The sequence below is a fragment of the Mustela lutreola genome, chromosome 13 (genome assembly GCF_030435805.1).
Source record: "Mustela lutreola isolate mMusLut2 chromosome 13, mMusLut2.pri, whole genome shotgun sequence".
Lineage (NCBI taxonomy): Eukaryota > Metazoa > Chordata > Mammalia > Carnivora > Mustelidae > Mustela > Mustela lutreola.
The window spans coordinates 78209214-78228007 of NC_081302.1; the positions used below are offsets into that span (position 1 = coordinate 78209214).

General features: G+C 42.1%; 2 protein-coding genes across 3 annotated transcripts in view; one reads left to right on the forward strand and one right to left on the reverse strand.

The window, feature by feature from the left end:
* WASF3 (WASP family member 3) overlaps positions 1–15147 on the reverse strand; it is a 128935-nt gene extending 113788 nt beyond the window's left edge. Inside the window, exon 1 of one of the 2 annotated variants that reach the window (XM_059144113.1) lies at positions 15009–15147. The gene's annotated coding sequence lies outside the window, so the exon portion shown is untranslated. The remainder of the gene's footprint in view (positions 1–15008) is intronic. The other variant, XM_059144112.1, reaches the window with a different exon arrangement.
* On the forward strand, positions 14287–15384 carry LOC131813638 (basic salivary proline-rich protein 2-like). The gene has a single exon (XM_059143998.1). It carries the CDS (start codon positions 14287–14289, stop codon positions 15382–15384), a length of 1098 nt encoding a protein of 365 aa, XP_058999981.1.
* Positions 15385–18794: the final 3410 nt, after the last annotated feature.

Genomic DNA, 18794 nt, shown 5'->3' on the forward strand with positions numbered 1-18794 from the left:
GAGGCGACACTTGGATGACTGGAATCAATTTCGGTCGGAGACCAACCTCACTATGACCCACGACCAATGCAAACATGAAGAGACACCACTCACCCCAGTGCAGTTGCCACTTCTGGGCCTGTCCACTCTCTCATTTTGAGAGTATACCGTCCTTAATAAACTGCTTTGTGCTTGCTACTTTCCTTCTAAAGGCTGTCTTTATTCAAGTACGACTGTGTGGATCATAACGTAAATCTCACACAGGGAATCTAAGAACTGAGACATCTATTCACACAATGCAGACTCTCCCACGGGTAACAGAATGACTGAAGAAGCTTACACAAAAGTATTGATAACAAGTGAACAGTTTATGCATTCAATTATAGAACTAAAACTAAAAACAAGACTGGCGTCATGGGCAGATGAATGGTATATAAACCTATGACAAAGTAGAAAATTGTGACTGAAATAATGAGAAGATAAAAGAGAAAGAAAAAAGAACAGAATAAAGTCACTATTATATAGGTTACAGGTGAACATCAAACGATGCCATTTAAAGGTGATATAGAAGACAGTAAAAGAATAGGTTAAAAACTGGGAAGGGGATTAAAGGTACTACAAATGTATATAATTGAGAAGTAACCACTAGAACAAAAATTTAGTCCTTCCTAGATATGAAGTTTTTTTTATTAAACTCAAGGAAAACACACCTAATAATGAGTGAAACAGTAAGTAATTATATCATAAATAACCGATGTGAAAACAAATATATCAGTTATGACAGTAAATGTGAATGAACTGAACTTGTCTACTTGAGAATTCTTCAAACTTGCTTAGAGACCAAAGGCCAACTCTATGCTGTACATATGAGAAGACATATTTGAAATGCAATGATTCATAAAACTTCTGAAAGAATTCCACATCTAGATACTCCCGCAAAATATTAAAAGATGAACACAGAATTGGTTAAAGAAAGGGAGCAGACAAAAATGCACTACAGAAATAATAATGGCCTATACAGAAATGGCAACACTGATAATACAATTCAAGGCAAAAAAATAAGTAACTGAAAAATATACATACATACTGAGTTCTTACTATGGGCTAGGCCCTGTGTCGGTGACCTTGTATTCTTTAACATAATAAACAGATTGACCAATAGTGTGAGTATAATCACCCATTATACAGACGAAGAAATGAGGCAAATATAGCTAAATAACTTGTTCAAGATACAGAGTTAATATGTTTTGAAATTAGGATCTGAAGTTAAGCCATGGGACTCCAGCTCCCATTCTTTTAACCATTACATCAAAAGTGTATACAGAACAATTATTCTTAATTATCAAAACTAGGGATCAAAATCTCAAATATCCGGGGCGCCTGGGTGGCTCAGTGGGTTAAGCCGCTGCCTTCAGCTCAGGTCATGATCTCAGGGTCCTAGGATCGAGTCCCACATCGGGCTCTCTGCTCAGCAGGGAGCCTGCTTCCTCCTCTCCTCTCTCTGCCTGCCTCTCTGCCTACTTGTGATCTCTCTCTGTCAAATAAAAAAAAAAAAAAAAAAAATCTCAAATATCCATTCACAACTGCAGAAAGCATATAGTCATTGGGCACCTGGGTGGCTCACTCAGTTAAGCCTCTGTCTTCAGCTCTGGTGAGGATCCCAGGGTTCTGAGATCAAGCCCCTCAATGGGCTCCCTGCTCAGCAGGAAACCTCCTTCTCCTTCTCCCACTCCCCCTGCTTGTGTTCCCTCTCGCTGTGTCTCTGTCAAATAAATAAATAAAATATTTTTTTAAAAATAAAATGCAATGATTCAAAAAAGGTTAAAAATAAAGGGACACACAAGAACTTATCGGACAAATGGAAGACAATTAGGTTGCAATCATACCAGACAAAATAAAATTTAAGACAAAAAGTATTTGAATGGATAAATCCTAAAAGCTATTATTTCACAATGAAAAAAATCTTATTAACATCTGTAAACCTAGTAACGGAAACTATAACCAATCCAAGAAGAAAGAAATATAAACTCTATAAATAAGAGACAGGCACCACTCGATACATAAAACAGGTCAAGGGGAGAAAAATAAGGACTAAAAGTATAAGATCTAGAAGCACCTGGGTGGCTCAGTTGGTTAAGCCTGTGCCTTCCACTGAGGTCATGATCCCAGGGTTCTGGGATCCAGCCAAGCCCAGCATCGGGCTCCCTGCTCAGAGGTGAGCCTGCTTCTCCCTCTGCCCCTCCCCCTACTTGTGTGCACATGCTCTCTTTCTCCCTCGCAGATAAAAAAATATTTTTTTTAAAAAGTACCCACAGTAGTCAAAATCATAGATAGAAAGGAGAATGGTGGCTGTCAGGAGCTGGGGGAAGAAAACAATAGGGAGTATTCAGTTGGTACAGAATTTTGGTGGGGGGGATGAAAATACCTAATTACCAAGGGGGGCGGTGGGGGAGATGCAGGGGTTGGGGGAGGAAGAGGAGGAAATAAAATACACAATTACCTCCAAAAAGGCTGAAGAAGCCCCTGGCAAAATTCAACATCCATTCCTAATTTTGAAAAAGTCCTCTCTTGGATGAACAGGAATGGAGGAATAATCCTTAACAAGACTTTACCGAGAGAGACAGAAAGAGAGAAATAGAGGGAGAAAGAGGGAATGAATGAGTAGGAGCACCAACTGGGCCAAAACCAGAGGCATGCCCACAAAGGCCAAGAACCAAGCAAGGATGCCCACTACCTCTTCTATGATTTAATACTGTTCTGGAGCCATTCACCAATACAGTCAGATAAGAGGAAACAAAGACGCAAACAATGGAAAAAGGAGAAATAAAATTCTCTACTGGCTGATGACAGGACAGTAAACCTGGAAAACCAAAAAAATTAATGATGGAAATAACTCAAGAAAGAGAATTCAGCAAGGCAGCAGGATATAAAAAACAAAGCCTTCATATACACAAATAATAATAGCTTTCATATACATAAATAATAACTGGTTAGAATGTACAATGGAAGAGAAAACCTCATTTAAAACAGCAACAGAAAAGAATATAAACTTAACAAGAAGTGTTCAAGACTTACATGAAGAAATCTATAGATTCACACATTCCTAAAAGGCACACAAAACGAGACTCCAGAATCCACCATTCTTGGTCAAGACACCACAACTTTATCAGGTTGTCAGTTCTCCCTAAATTAATTTATAAATAGAACGCAATTACAATAAAAATTACTCAGAAGTTTCTTTACGGAGCTACACTAGTTGACACTCAGTTAAATCTGACTAGGAGGAGCTATTGAAGGAGAACTAGCTCCACCAAATATTAGAACAAAGCTCCATGATTAAAACTGTGGTAGTAGCACCTGTATAGGCAGCCAGACCCCAAAAATGCAACCAAAATCCCAAAAATAGACCCAATCTACTATTTAGAAATCTAATATATAACAATAGTGGCACCTCAAATGACTTGAGCAAAGATAGATTTCAGAAATGTTGGGACAACTGAATCCATTCTTATATCACATATCAGAATAAACTCCAAGTACAGCAGAAATATAAATGTAAAAACTGAAAACTATCCAAGTTCTTAAAGAAATCATTTATGTAAGGAAAGGTTTTCTGACCCTGATCTAAAATCCATACCCAAAAGTTATATGTGAATTTTTGACTGCCCAGGGATTGGCAGCACTAACCCCCATGTTAAGGGTCAACTGTACTTCCTCTGGGTTTAGTCTGCTGTACTTTTTGTAACCTCTTGAGATGGCTGCACAGATCACTAAATTTTTTTCAGTCTTTCTTCTTTCCTAATATACATCTTTCCTAATATACAGCTATAAACTTCCCTCTAAGTACAACTTTAGCTGCATCCCACAAATTTTGGTATGCAGTATTTTTATGTTAATTCTGATTAAAATATTTTGTCAATCTTTTAAAATTCCCATGATTCATGGGTTATTTAGAAACAACTTTGCTTTTTGCTATTGATTTTAGTTTAACTTATATTGTTCTGTTTGACTTGAATCCTTTGAAGTATCCTGAGACTTGCTTTTGTCCCACAAGCTGCCAGCCTGGGTGAATGTCCAAACACTAGTAAATATTGTGTATTTTGAAGTTGTTAGGGGCAACATCTAGCCATGCAAGGCAAATTTATTAATTGTGTTGTTCAAATCTTCTACACCCTTACTAAAGTTTGTTCACTCTGATAGAAGCGTTGTGTAAAAAAAATATTAGTAACTCCCTCTATGATTAAGAATGAATCTCTTTCATCTCTCTATTTCTATTAAAGTCTATATTATAATCACTAAAATTCTCTTCAGATAATCTAGACACTCTACAAAAGAGAAAAGAAAGGTGAATAACTTTCTCAATGCCAGTGAAAATGGCAGCAATTTTTTCAGCCAATTATTATCCAAAATCATCATTATAGACATCCTCCAAGATTTCACTGGGTCAGATCCAATAACACCAGACAGCAGATCAACTTGCTTAATTACTCAGAGGTATATTTTGCAACTAATTCACACTGCTTGGCTCATGGAAAAAAGTTAGCAATGTGTCACAATACACTCCATAGTGTATGACTTTTCTTCCATTTTTCTGAACCAAAATTACCTTGGTCTTGCTCTCTGGCAAAGAAGGCTAAGATCAGCCCTGCCCCTTCAGCGCCCACTGCATTGTATCCCATTGAGGCCCAATGCAATCTTAGAATCACTCTCCCACAATGCTCCAGACAGCAATCATTACAATCTGAAACCCACTGCCACCTCTGCTTGATGGTCGAATTTCTGACGGTCTGTATGTGCAGTCTTTCCAAGAATATCCAAGTTAGGGTACAGAATAGGCATCTATTAGTCTTCATCAGTGTCCTCCCATTTTCTCAGGTCAGGCTGTCATCTCCCACTTGGACCAAGCACCCCTCCCATGCAATCCCAGGGCACTTTTGGCTTTCCCATCGATAGCTATATACCATAGTGATCTTTTTACATGTTTTTCTCAGCTGTTACACTATTGCCCCTCAAGGAAAGGAAGCATTTGATTCATTTTGATATCCTCAGCATACCAATACCTAGCAGGCAGACACACTCCTTCATACTCTTTCTTGTCCCCTACAATCTATTCTCTACACTGCATACCTAGTGATCCTTTTAAAATCTAAGACAAATGGTATTGTTTCCCTGCTCAAAAACTTGCAATGGCTTTCCAACTCACTCAGAATAAAATCCAAAGTGCCACCACAGTCTCATGGACCCTACAGGATCTGGCCCTTTATTACCTCTCAAACCGCCCCCCGCCCCCCGCCCCCGCCCACCAACACATACACACACACCACTTACTCATACTACCTTCCTACCACCTTAAGGGCCTTTGAACTTACTGTTCCTCCTTCCACAAGGAGGAACAGTAATAGCTGCCAAAATAACTGCCTGCCTGGTATACTCCTTCACCTTCATCACACCTCTGTCAACTGTCATCTGAGGGATGCCTTTCCTGACCACTTCCCTGACCACATTACAACAAATGGCAGTCCCTGATACTCTATCCTCTTGCTTCTTTATTTTCTCTACAGCCCTTATCGTTACATATATTTATGTTATTTACTTATTATCCCCCACCTCCGCACTACAATGTGATCTCAGTAAGAAAGGGCAGAACCTCACCCTCCTGAACAGCGGTTGGGATGTTTTGGGATGTTTTGCTCTAAAGAGATAGTGAATATTTCACACTCTGTAGTTTAGACCATCTCTGTTGCAACTACTCAGCTCTACCCTATAGCACGAAAGCAGCCCCAGAGAATATATAAACGAGTTGGCAAGCCCATGCTCCAATAAAATTTTCTTTACAAAATCAGGCAAAAGACCAGGTTTGGCCCAAATGCTACTGTTTACCAACCCCAGTCCTAGAATAAGCTTTGCATGCAGTACATTGACTTTGAATTAATCGATCATTCCTGTTCTTGGTCTCTAAGGCTTCCTTTAATTGACAAAATAAAATACCAGCATTCCAACCACATCAGAAAAGATAACTCCAAACCAGCTTCTATAAATCTTTTACCAAAAAATCCACTTGAAGCTAATATATAGACCTGAATGGCTTCTTTGACAGATATGCAATGCGTTTATTCTTACCACTAGAAAGTACATAAAAGTTAGTTTGACCCTCTGCAGAAATGTTTTAAGTAAGTTGTGTTTCAATTCATTTGAAACCAGAGAAGAATCAGCCTCATAAAAACCATGTCCTAGGGCTCCCTGTGTGGCTCAATTGGATAAGTATCCAACTCTTTTTTTTTCTTAAGGCCTTATTCATTATTTGAAAGAGCGAGTGAGCGAGAAACAGCATGAGCAGGGGGAGAGGGAGAAGCAGACTCCCCGCTGAGCAGGGGGCATGACATGGGACTCGATCCCAGAACCTTGGGATCATGACCTGAGCCCAAGGCAGTGGCTTACCAGAGTGAGCCACTGAGGTGCCTCAAGTGTCCAACTCTTGATCTCAGCTCAGGTCTTGATCTCAGAATAGTGATTTCAAGCCCTGCGATGGGCTCTGTGCTGCACGTGGAGCCTACTTCAAAAAAATAAAAATAAAAACATGTTCTCTGTGCTGCATGTCACTCACTTCAGCTTTCAATGTAACCAATACAAAACCTTAAGTGTGAGTTCAGAGAACATATTAAGGAAAGGAAACTGGTATGCTTTCTGTGGGTGATGAAACTACAGCACAGAACTGAGAATGTTTTCCCTTCTTTTTGGCCATCAGGACACTCAGCCAAGTTCCAGTCTGCAAACTGGTTATGTCACCAGTATCTGTGTCTTCTCTTCTCGGGGGTTCAGAGCCAGCCTACGTTTGAGTACAGCCAGTGGGATAACAAGTGGTGTGTGCTGGCCAATAAAACCTCCCACAGGACTTGGCTCTCTCCTACCCACCCGCTGAATTGAGCAGGAGGAAGTTCCCACTTCCTACTGGAGGCTGAGTCACAAGTGGAAAGAGCCTGACTACCGGAAGGGGCCTGTGGAAGACCACCCCAGAAGGACCCCAAAGCTTTTTTGTGCTGAATCACTGAAATCTTTCTTGAGTAAAGCACTTAGCTCTCTAGGACTAAAACACTGACCTGAGAGGCCAGAAGCTTGTTGAAAGAATTGGTTTTATTGTTTTCAGTCATGATCTTCACACAGCTTTAATTCTCATTACTTATATTCAGCTTCATTGTCATGGGTATTTCCTATTAGCTAATTCAAATCTTTGTGTTATGGGGGACAAGGGACAAACATCCACTGTTTGTGTTCAGTAAAACCGTAAGCATCTCCAACAATGAAAATCTCAAAAAATATAATTGGATAAACATATATTTGGATAAATATAAACATTCAAAGAAAACCTTATTTGTAACTCTCACTTATAAACAGTTGAATAAACTGTATCAGGGTCCAGAAAGAAAGAAGGCTCGGTAAATACTAAAATGCAGGACAATATATTTTGTCTCAAATGGAATTGGACAATTGTTAGAAACCAAATAGCGTAGGAAATGGAACAATACATTTCTAAACTCTTATCTAGGACAACTAAGTAACCATAAATGTAGCGTAAAAGAAAAAATGTTCTAACCCCTGTAATACCTATCCCTACATAATTCTATCAAGTGATGCAATGAAGCTATGTTGTTTCTGCATTTTTTTTTTTTTTTGAGAAGTAGTATGGAAAAAACTAGACATGTCAGAAAGGGAACTTTTTAGTCTATATAATGTAAAAGACAAACAGTGTATGAGCTATGAAAACTTTAACTGTAACTCACGTATGAACTTCATTATCATTGATAAGCCTCGCAATCATTCAATATTAAAATAACACCTTTTAAAAAGTAGTAATGTTTTGGGGAGCCTGGGTGGCTCAGTCAGTTAAGTGATCTCTTGATCTTAGTGCAGGTCCTGATCTCAGGGTTGTGAATCTAAGCCCCTGTGCTGGGCTCCATGCCCCTTCAAAAAAAAAAAAAAAAAAAAAAAGGTAATGTTTTAATAACCTTGCCCCCTGCCCCCTGGCACATCTCAAAGGACAATTCACATTTTAGTAAAGCCTTTGGAAACAATGTTGTTTGCAGTGTGTAATTAAAATCTGAAGACAGGTGACTGGGGAATTTAGGGGTTTCTGTGCATTTCTGGTTTTTAAATTGAAAACCAGGATAATTAACTCTAAAAGATATACAGAACAAGAAATAAATACTATGGAAAACCAAGAACCAAGATATGTTTTAAATTCTCTAGGTTTGGTTATAAACAAAATGTACTTTTCTACTTTTATCAAAAATGGGGATGAATCCTATATTGAAAAACTACAATATTTCCCCCCAAAATTAATATCTTACTTTTGAAGGGATGGAAGTCACATCTGTTCCTCCTCATTGTAAGCTGTGAAAAGACTCTCTCAGAATGTCAGAATGATACAAATATAACATAAGCTGCTCCCTCTCTTCTCTCTCTCCTGTCACACTTCTGGTTAATGTCATCCCCCTACTGGACTAGATACTTCAACCCCTAAGTGTGTAGACATTGTTCCTTCCATGTTCCACAGGAAGCGATTTAAATCCACCAACTTCTCCATAAGTGTTCATTCCAAACAGCATAGAATATGGCCCCGCAAAAAGTTACAAAGTCAATTCAGAGCTGAACTGTGCCAAGGTAACAATTTTAACACAGGACTGCCTTACAAAACAGGGACTGGGGATGTCATGTACATGTTTTGAGGGGCTGAAAACAAAACTGTGACATTAATAGGGCCTAGTGACTCAGCCCAGGTTTTTAAAAATTACCTAGTAGTGACCGTGTTCTGCTTATTCTGTGGTCCTGAATCAAAACACAGGACACGTTCAGGTGATGAAAAAATATTTGTTGAGTATCTACTATGTGCAAAGAATACACCATTTCTTCCATTTAGCTGATAAAAAGTGGCCACATGGATTCGTAGTTCAGTCAATCACATCCATACTCTTCTGTTGCAATATAATTTCTCTAAACCGCTCGTGTGCACGAAATGGATAACAGCACGCAATGAGAGGAGCCAGATGAGCTAAAATGGAACCACAGCAGCATGGTAATAAAATCTTCAGCATGCACTGGAGCACAACTTTAAAAATCCAATACGGCTTTCAGTCACTAGTAAAAGGAAGTAGTCAAGGACCAGAGATCACAAAGTCTATGGGAAAATGGCCAGTTGGAGTGAAGGAGGCACTGGGTGTTACCCCTGGCCACAAAGGTTGTGACCCAAACAACAGTGTGCACATGACCACATGCTTAAAAGGTTACTTAACAGAGCTGGAACACATCTACTAAGTGCTGGCTATATACAAGGCACTGTGCTGTCTGGTGCCTGCCCACAATGAGTTTACAGTTAACAAAACAATTTACCTCTGCTTTCCCTCTCTAGGTGTGGAGGACAGGAGCTTGGTCCTAGCAACACTATTATCACTGGTAACCAGAATGATCTGTGGTAGGCATTCAAACGTGTGGACTGCTGCAAAGAACCGTAAAGCAAAATATAAAAGAAAAATAACAAAATAAATAAAACTCTGCAATAGTGCAAGAATATACAATACAGCAGAAGACGTCTTTAGGTCAATTTCAAGGCCATTGCTTCCGAGAGGTCAGAGGGCACCTGAAGAACAGGCCCAAGGGAAAACTCCACAAGCAAAAAGTCTCTGAGAAACGATCCCAGACACTGAGCTCAGCGTTGAGGTCCAGAAGCACCTACCAGACCTGAGAGAGGAGAAATTACCCTGGGATATCTGAGATGTTTAAAGTTTAAAAAAAAAAAAAAAAATCAACAGAAGAAAAGAGCTAACCTGAAAGAGAAGAGGAGAGACACAGATCCAGGGAAAAGAAACAAAACAGAGAAGCTCCAAAGATTAAGGGCGAAATCTGAGTATGGAAAAATCACTCTAATCTAAGGACATCTGCTAAGATGGGAGGATAGGCTCTCACGCAGAACAAAACCGACCTTGGACACTGACAGCAGACAGCGTCCACTCAGAAAGGAAAACAGGACAGCACAGTCACAGACAATACGACCTTCAGGGGACGCCAGGACAAGAGGCACGGCCTTGCCCAGAGCACCCCACCCTGACAAGGACCCATGAGTCCCAAGAAAAGCATGTCTTAAAGAAGAAAAAAAGCATCCTTTTTTAAAAAGAAGTTAATAAAATAAGTCGTTTTTAAAAAAAAAAAAAAAAAAAAAAAAAAACAAAAAACTCACCCTGTACCAGATGTCCCTCTCTAGTGAATGCCCTTCTTTCCTCCTCATAACCAAGTTTTAGGAAGCAGTGACCACCCTGATTAGCTTCCCTGCCTGAGTGCCATTCACTCCTTAGTCCACAGAAGTAAGGCTCCCCTGAGACTCCTCCAGTGAAAACCAGTAATTTGATCCTAGGGCTAAATCCAATGGAAACTTTAGAACAACTCTCTATCTGGATGTCTGGCTAGCGCGCACGCGTGTGTGTTCTCTCTCTCTCTCTCTCTCTCTCTCTCTCTCGGTTCCTTCACATGCTCAAAACTCTCCACTCAAAAACAAAATGAAACAAAACAAAAAAACCAACAACAAAAGAAATACCCCCACCCCTTTACCCATCCTCCTGGACCCACCCTTTACCACCACCACCACCCCTCTTAAGAGCTGTCTACACACTCTGGCACCACTTCCTGGCTCCCACTATTAAACCCCTGGCCATCCCGCCCATGTCCCCATCACCGTGTCACCACTGACACCACCTATATTACTAGTAACTTCCTGGTTTAGCATCCCTCTTTAGTGATGTTCCCTTGGACCATGGCTTCTAAGACACTCTTCATGGACCCCTCCCCCACACACACAACTGCCCTCCTCAGTCTCAGTGTGGGAGCCTATTCTCTCCTATGTATCTTTTGAACACAAAAGCTCCTCAGATCACATTCTACACCACTCCTTTTCTCACTCTGTACATACTTCTTGAATAACTTCATCCACTCCAACAGCCTCCATTAACAAATACAGGCATAGGCAGAGATTCCAGAAAGTTCTGGAACTTTCTCTAAAAGAGACTTTCTCTGTTCATTGCACTCTTAGTGTCTCAGGCCAAAAGGAATGCCTGAGTAATTGAAACACTGGATAAGTTCAAATATCTTAAGTATTTTTTGCCCTAACAACTTATTACCCATTTTTTTAAAACACACTTCAACTGAGAAAAAAATCAGTCTATTTCTGTCATTATTAAATAAACCACAGGTACAATTTCTCAAACCTTGGAGTTGGACTGGATATCACCTCGTTCATTTCCTGTTCCACACTGATTTTCACAGGAAATGCAACCACTGAACACCCAGCCTTACAAACTTATCAAAAGGAAGGTAGTGCAACAGACAGTAGGAACTGTTGATGACTTTGAGCTAGCATTTCCCACAAGGTTGGACAAATGTTATGCACCCTTGAGCTTCCTTCTACAATTCAATATCCTGCAGTCTCCTTGTGAGTTCACTGCATCACATCAGCACACAGTTTCGGAACTGTGGTGCTAAGGACTCTTAGATGTCTGTCTCCAGTCCAGACACCCTCAACACCCCAACATCCCTAAAACACTGTGTCCCATAGCCACCTGAAACTTAACAAGGCCAAATGCACCTGTCTTTTTTTCCTCCAAATGGCTGCTGCTCCATAAGAAAGGCACCATTATCCACCCAACTGGCCAGTTAGGACTCAGCACCACCCTGAACTCCTCCCTCTCCAAACTCCCCCACCACACATACAACCCCCAGCCAAGAACCAAGTCCCAGCAATTCCACCTCCTTGACCTTCTTGCCTTCCACGCTTGCTCCCCTCCATCCATTTTGTAAAGGGCAAATCGGATCATGCCCTTTTGCTTCAGAATTCTGCAACTATTTCCTTTTGCCTATAGAGGAGTCCAAACTCCTTACAATAAGAATCACAAGACCCCCCTATGGCTCGGCCCCTAGTCACCTCTGTCTCTGTTTCTTGCCACTTCCCTGCCATTCTGCAATTGGCCGAGCCACATACGTTTCCAGTTGCCCCAATTCACCCTCTCTCTGACAGCCTTTATCAAGCCTCTCCTCAGCCCTGACTCAGACCAATTTCCTTCTCTCTTATTGCTCTGGGAAGCCTTTCTCATCTCTCTGAATCATCCCAAAGCTTGGGTTTGCTGTCATCCTGTGAGCTCCTCTAGCTGACCCCTTTCAGGGCACGTACCATATGCTGTACTGTAACCAATGGTTAAAACTGTCCAAGAGAACCCAGCTGAACAGGCTCTGCAAAAGGTATCCACCTTGCTTATCTTTGTATCCCCAGCACATAGGATCAACTCTGCAATAAAGCAAGCGAATGTACTGACTAGGTCATTCATGTGATGCTTCACATCCTTCTCTGCTTACTAACGCCATCACAGCACTGATTGCACCATGCTGAAATTGTTAGTTAGTCTCGGCAGACTATCAACATCTTAAGAGCTTTTCTCTCTTATTTCTGCTATGCCTGTATCAAAATAGTACAGGTACTTAGCAAGCATCCACGAAACAGCTTCTGAAGAAAAAAGCCGACTGAAAAAATTCTGGATGTCCCCACCCCACTGGATTAGGGGTGGCTACCTCTGGAGAAAGAAACAGGACAGGGCACCAATAACAGGAGGTAAAGAGAACTGAAATTTGTTACTCCATGTATCTCCATAGTGATACTCCACTGATTTTATAATATGCCTTATTTAAGTATGACTGTCATACACTATTCCTGTATTACCAGCATAAAATGTATCCTGTGTAAAGAACCAGTCCTGAATAACACGTGCACTTGCAAGCAGCGTTTGGCTCCACGCACCCTAGAGCAAGTCCAGAGAAAATGTGACCTTAAAGAGGAAAACCGGCTTCTAAGAAAAAAAGGACTGAGAAGGTAAGCATCTACATCTGTACAGCAGCGTGGAGGCAGTCCCAAGAAAATATAAGGAATGACAATAGCATATAAGTGGAAAATATAACCTGTGATTATTCTTCAAAGAAAGTTCTGGGAACTCTAAAAGAAGACAACTTGCACTGGCCGGCCAGGGCAGACAATTCTTTTAATACTTATATTAAGCAACTGTTTTAGTAGAACATTCCAAAAACCAAAAGGTGACTTGCCACATGCAGGTTACTATGGGAAGTGTAAAAGAGACCTACAAAGACCCGCTAGAATAGACAGGAGTCTACAGCGTTGGCATGACCACTTAGCCAAGTGCATTCCACCTTTATTTTCAGAATTTTTAAAAAGACTGTAGCACAACATTGACTATAAGGTCATAAATTTTAAGGAAACAGATAAAACAATGCTATAACAGTCAGCAACTGGAAGTAGCAAGAATAATTTGTATATGTGGATAGTTCCAGAACTAGCTTCTTTTCCCTGCTAGAAGACAACAGTGAATACAGGTCAGATTGTAAATATAAGTCAAACTTCCCAACCTAGTGAGTTTTAAACATCCAAAAGGACACGACTTTAGAGAATACAAATTAAGATCTTCAAAAATGAAGGAAAATGAGCGCTATGGGGACCCTGGTAGAAAGGAGACCAGACACAATAAAAACTGCCTATGGGAAAGGTCAAACCTCGCTTTCCTTTGTTTAACCTCTCACGTAGATAAAAGAACTAAAGAACTAGCTTTCAAGAATCACCACATTGTTTCACTGCAAGAAAAGGAAAGTTGAGTAAAGCATATACAAAAAAGAAGCAAGCAACCGAGGTTCAGCAGACTGTGCCCTAGAGGCAACAGAAAAATAAGTCAATTATAACACTCTAAACTTAGTTTTGATAGAGATCGAGACATTTAAGTTTAGACAAACCTAATTTTTATAAAATGAAAAAATGTTTCAAATACTTAGCCCCTCCCCTCATAAAATGTGGGCCCTGAATCTTAAAATTTCATGCCCCAGCATGCATTTGATTTGGACAATCACAAAGCAAAAAAAACCTTTTAATTCTCGGTTTTAAAAACTCCAAAATTATTACTGCTACTAAGTGCGAATAGAAAACTGATCCCCACATGAGAAAGAATTCCTAATACGCATAACAGTGGCTAAGAAAATGAGATGCTCCCATTCATCCGTAAGCCCATCGGTTAGCTTCTTAATAATTAAGAACTCTACTCTCCGCCACGAAACTATCCCTTGCAGAGAGGCTAAACCAAGAAGAAATCGCCATTGCCTCTAAGTAGCACAGACGGAGAGGGGAAGGTTTTCCACTCGCTGGAGCTCCCGCACGGAGGAGGGCGAGAGGCCAGGCACCGCGGCCCCCTCCTGCAGCGCAAGGAAAGTCTCCCGGGGATGATCCATACTCCCGAAGCGGCTCCCGGGCGCGCAGCCCTCTCCCCTCGCCCTGCAGCGCGCCCCTCGCCGGTTGTACGACCCCCTGCCCTGCGCTCGGGGAGCCGAGCCTGGCTGCCGAGGCCGGGAGCCCCGCGGGCCCGCAGCCCCTGGGGAGGGGGCACCAGGCGCAGAGGCGCAGGGAGGGCGAAGCCATGGAGTGGGCCCGACCCAGGGCGACGGGCATGCGGAGACTGGGCCACATGCGGACAGGGCGCGCGGTACCGAGGGATGTTAAAGTCCCGGACGCGGGGTAGCCCTGGGCACTGTGCGTGGGGCGCGAGTGGAGGCCCGGACGCCAACTGCGGCCGGGATGGCGGGCGCCCGCCCCGCAGCCCGGGGAGCGCACACCGGGCAGTGCCGCGGCGGAGGACTGGGGAGGACGGCGCGGGCGAGAGCGGCCGCCGGGCCGCGCTGCGACGGCGGGAAGCCCCAGCCGGCGCGGGAGCCAGCGCGGAGGATGCGGCCGGGCTGCAGGGCAAGGCGCGGGGCGGCGCTGCGGCCCGCAGTGGGCCCCGCTGCCCTCCCGAGAGCGCCCGGCGCGATGCAGCAACTTCACTTAGCCACGGGGCTGCGGGGGCCCGGCCCGCGCCCACCCCTCCCCCGGGGCAGCCGCTCGGCCCGGAGCCAAGCAGCGAAGCGGCCAGGACTGAGGAGTCCGACCGGCCGCAACCCGCACTCACCCGTCCGCGATTCCGCCGCCGGCCCCGGAGCTGCGCTCCGAGCTCCATGGTCCCACCGCGCCGCGGCCGCCCGGCGCCCCCGCCCCGCAGCACACCGCACGCAGCGGCGCCAGCGACGCCGCCTCCGGCCCGGCCACGGCCGCGGCCACGCCCCCTCTCGGCTGGGGGCCCGGCCGGAGCAAGAGGGGGACTCAGCGCCGGCTCCACCAACCAGAGGCCTCTCACCAAGCCGCTTCATCAGGATTGGCGAGCGCCTCAGCCAATGGGAAAACGGAAGGAGCGCGGAGCGTCGGCGCCGAAGGGCGGGGGATTGCGGAGGAGGTGGCTCTCACGATCGGTCCTCCGCCCCTCATTCCGGCTGAGGCTTTGGCCCTAGTGCCTCCAGAGTGGAGAGGCAGGGATACTTTGGGCCGAGTTTATTTTAAGGGGCCCTTCCATCACCTTTGCTGACAATGTACCCATTGCAGTCCCTTTGAGTTTCCACCCGTTCCCTAACCTTACCTTACCTTTAGCTCCTGCAAAAACGTCCATCTACCTGTAGGTAGTCAGAGGTCCCGCAGGGTTAAGGGTTCAGGCAACCTTGAGAGGATAATAGCCATCGTCATCTGTTGGTTTTATGCCCTTCTCAAATCCGTTAGCGTTTCTGCCTATTCTCATATCCTTCTACAGAGTCTTCCCTTTTTAATCATCTTGTCTCCAGTCTCCCTCCACCCCACATGTGAGAAAATTCACAATGCCTATTAAACATGACATAACATTGAAACTAAACCCCGTAGCAATGAAACACAGCCAGGTGGTACTTGATGACACAGATGTAAACTTAAGAATGGAAGAGGAAAGGAAAGGAAGAGAAGAAAAGAAAGAAAAGCCAAGTATGTTCTCCTAGGTCCTGAAGGAAAGGTTAAAAACATTAGATAGAAATGTTATCTATATTTCAGTTTGCATGCCTTTATTCTTTTTGATTTACAAGTAAAATCACTAAATTGAAAAAAACTTAAGAAAAAAGTTCAAATCCTAATGAAGAGTCCAGAAAAAACTAATTCAGGTTGTCTTGCTCTTGACTGTACAGATGTGTGATAACGGTTCACATCTGTTACAGCTAGTTACAGCAACTACCAGCTAGGAAAAATGAATAGCAGTTGCTAACAATATTAGCAACGTTTGCAATACCAGAGGTGCCGAAGAAAAATCCCCAGTCCCTCTTCATGTTAATCTGTTAACCCACCTTACTTCCAAAGGAACAATTTCAAAAGCCCTATTTTAAGGTAACATGTACTTAGTTTCCATTTCATGTCAACATGAAATATACTGACAATTAATAATGTAAATAGAACTGTAGTGAATTATTAACAGTGTTCTGTGTTTGAAATATTGATACTAGAGTGATAAATTTCTTCTGAATTCAAAGCTGAATTGGTATACAAATGAAAATGACTTTCCTTCATTTTTGTCTTCACTTACCCCAGCAATAGCTTCCATGTCTGTATTTAGGTCATTGACTTAAAAACTCAAAAATAGGAAGCTGTAGGTTACAAAAAGTATGTTTTCAGAGTTACTAATCCCATTTCCCTTGCTCCTTCCCTCTTCAGTGAGCCCACCTTATATGAACTGCTGCTACACTCAGTTTACATCCACTATTAACCCTTAATCTTACTGTCCTGAAGCGTTCAGGATTGTTTCACATAGGTCGGTCTTATCTCTAATTAGGTGGTAAGTTCCATGAGGTTAAGGCCCTTATTTTAAACTCTTGCTTCCTCTCCCCATAATGTCTAATGCAGTGCTGAACATGTAAATATAACTCCATCCTAGCATTGTGTCTATAATATACAGAACTTTTTTCAAATGTAGTACTTCTGTGAACCAGTCCTTTAAATAAAAATTGCTCAGAATAGTCTTGTTAGGGAGATAGCGTCTCACACTTAACAGTGCTTAAAAAACGTTGCCACATCAGGGAGTGAATTGGTTGCCTGTAACAGAAACTTGACTAAATTCTTACCAAATAGAGGGTGCTTCTCATCACACAGCAAGAAGTCTAGAGACAACCCTGGGCTTCTGCAACACCTCCATCGTGTTGTGTACCTCAGATTCCTTCTATCCATCAGTTCTGCTGTCCTTGTCAGGTGACTTGGTCTCCTCACAAGATGATTGTTCCCATTCTGGGTACTGTATCACAATCTGGAAAATGGCAGGGATATGGGTAAAAGGCAAAAGATCAAAGAAGTGCATGCCAACTGGATCTTCCTTTTTAACAATTTTTCTGGGAAGGCCCAACCAGCATTTACTGGCTACACTGTGTCACACTGACCGTTTCCCCACCACCTGCCCCTGACCTCCACTCAATGCCAGTCTGAAATACTAAGTATTTAAGGCCAGGGACCTTGTCTGCAACAATGTCAGGTTTTTGTTAGTAAAGAAGAAGAAGAATGCAATTTCTGCCATAGTTGTGGCATAAATGAATATGTGATTGGACCCTCACTCTATTCATGAGATGAAAAAAAAAAAAGTCATTCAAATCTTAGTAAGAAAACCAACAACCCAGTTTAAAATTGAGCCAAAGATCTGAACAAAGCTCTCACTGAGGTAGAGATGGCAATATACAGATGGCAAATAAGGATATCCTCAATAGCATATGTCAGAGAATTGCAAACTAAAACAACAATGAAATAGCACATCTTCTAGAATAGCTAAAATTCAAAAAACTAATAATATCAAATTCTGGTAAGGATGTGGGGCAATGGGAATGTTCATTCACTGTTGATGGGAATGCAAAATGGTATAGCCATTTTGGAAGATAATGTGGCAGTTTTTCACAAAGCCAAGCATGGCCTTACCATACAATCTAGCAATCATACTCCTTTGTATTTACCCAAATGAGTTGAAAACTTATGTCCACACATAAACTTGTGCACAAATGTGTATTCATAATCACCAAACACTGGAAGCAACCAATCCTTCAGTAGGTGAATGTATAAGCAAACTGTTGTCATCCAGACGATAGGACATTATTCAGTGATAAAAAGAATGAGCTATCAGGCCATGAAAAGACATGGAGGAATCATAAATGTGTATTGCTAAGTGAAAGAAGCCAATCTGAAAAGGCTACATTCTGTAGATTCCAACTATGAGATTCTGGAAAAGGCAAAGCTATGAAGACTAAAAAGATCAGTGGTTGCCAAGGGTTGGGGGGAGGAGCAATAGATAGGCAGAGCACAGAGGATTTTTTTGGCAGGGAAACTATTCTATATGATACTACAATGGTGAATACATGACATTATATATTTGTCAAAATACATAGCATATACAACACAAAAGGGAACTTTAAGGTAAACTATGGGCTTTAGTTAATAAAAATGTGTTAATATTGTTTCATTAATTATAACCACAAAAATGCAAAGTGTTAATAACAGAAGAAACTGTGTGAGAGGTAGAGGAGGAGGGGGTTAGGGTAGACTGAGTCTGTGTACTATCTGCTCAATTATGCTATAAATCTAAAACTATACTAAAAAAATAAAGTCTGTCGATCATTTTAAAAAGGGAACTATACTTAACATAATAATATTAACATATTGAAGCTAACATAATAAAAAGGAAATAAGGTTTGTTTTTGGAGAAGTCACCTTCATTTTATTTATAGGCCTTTAATGGATTTACAGACAAATTGTATTGCCCTTCAGCTATTGCTAAATCTTAAAAAATTTAAATCTTAAAAAGTCTAAATCTTAAAAAGTTTATCACATATATATTTTTTCAATTTAGGGGTTCCCCCCATTTTTACATTGAAAATTT

Coding starts and splice junctions, on each gene's coding strand:
- LOC131813638 (XM_059143998.1), top strand. CDS start 14,287: ATGATCCATACTCCCGAAGCGGCTCCCGGGCGCGCAGCCCTCTCCCCT.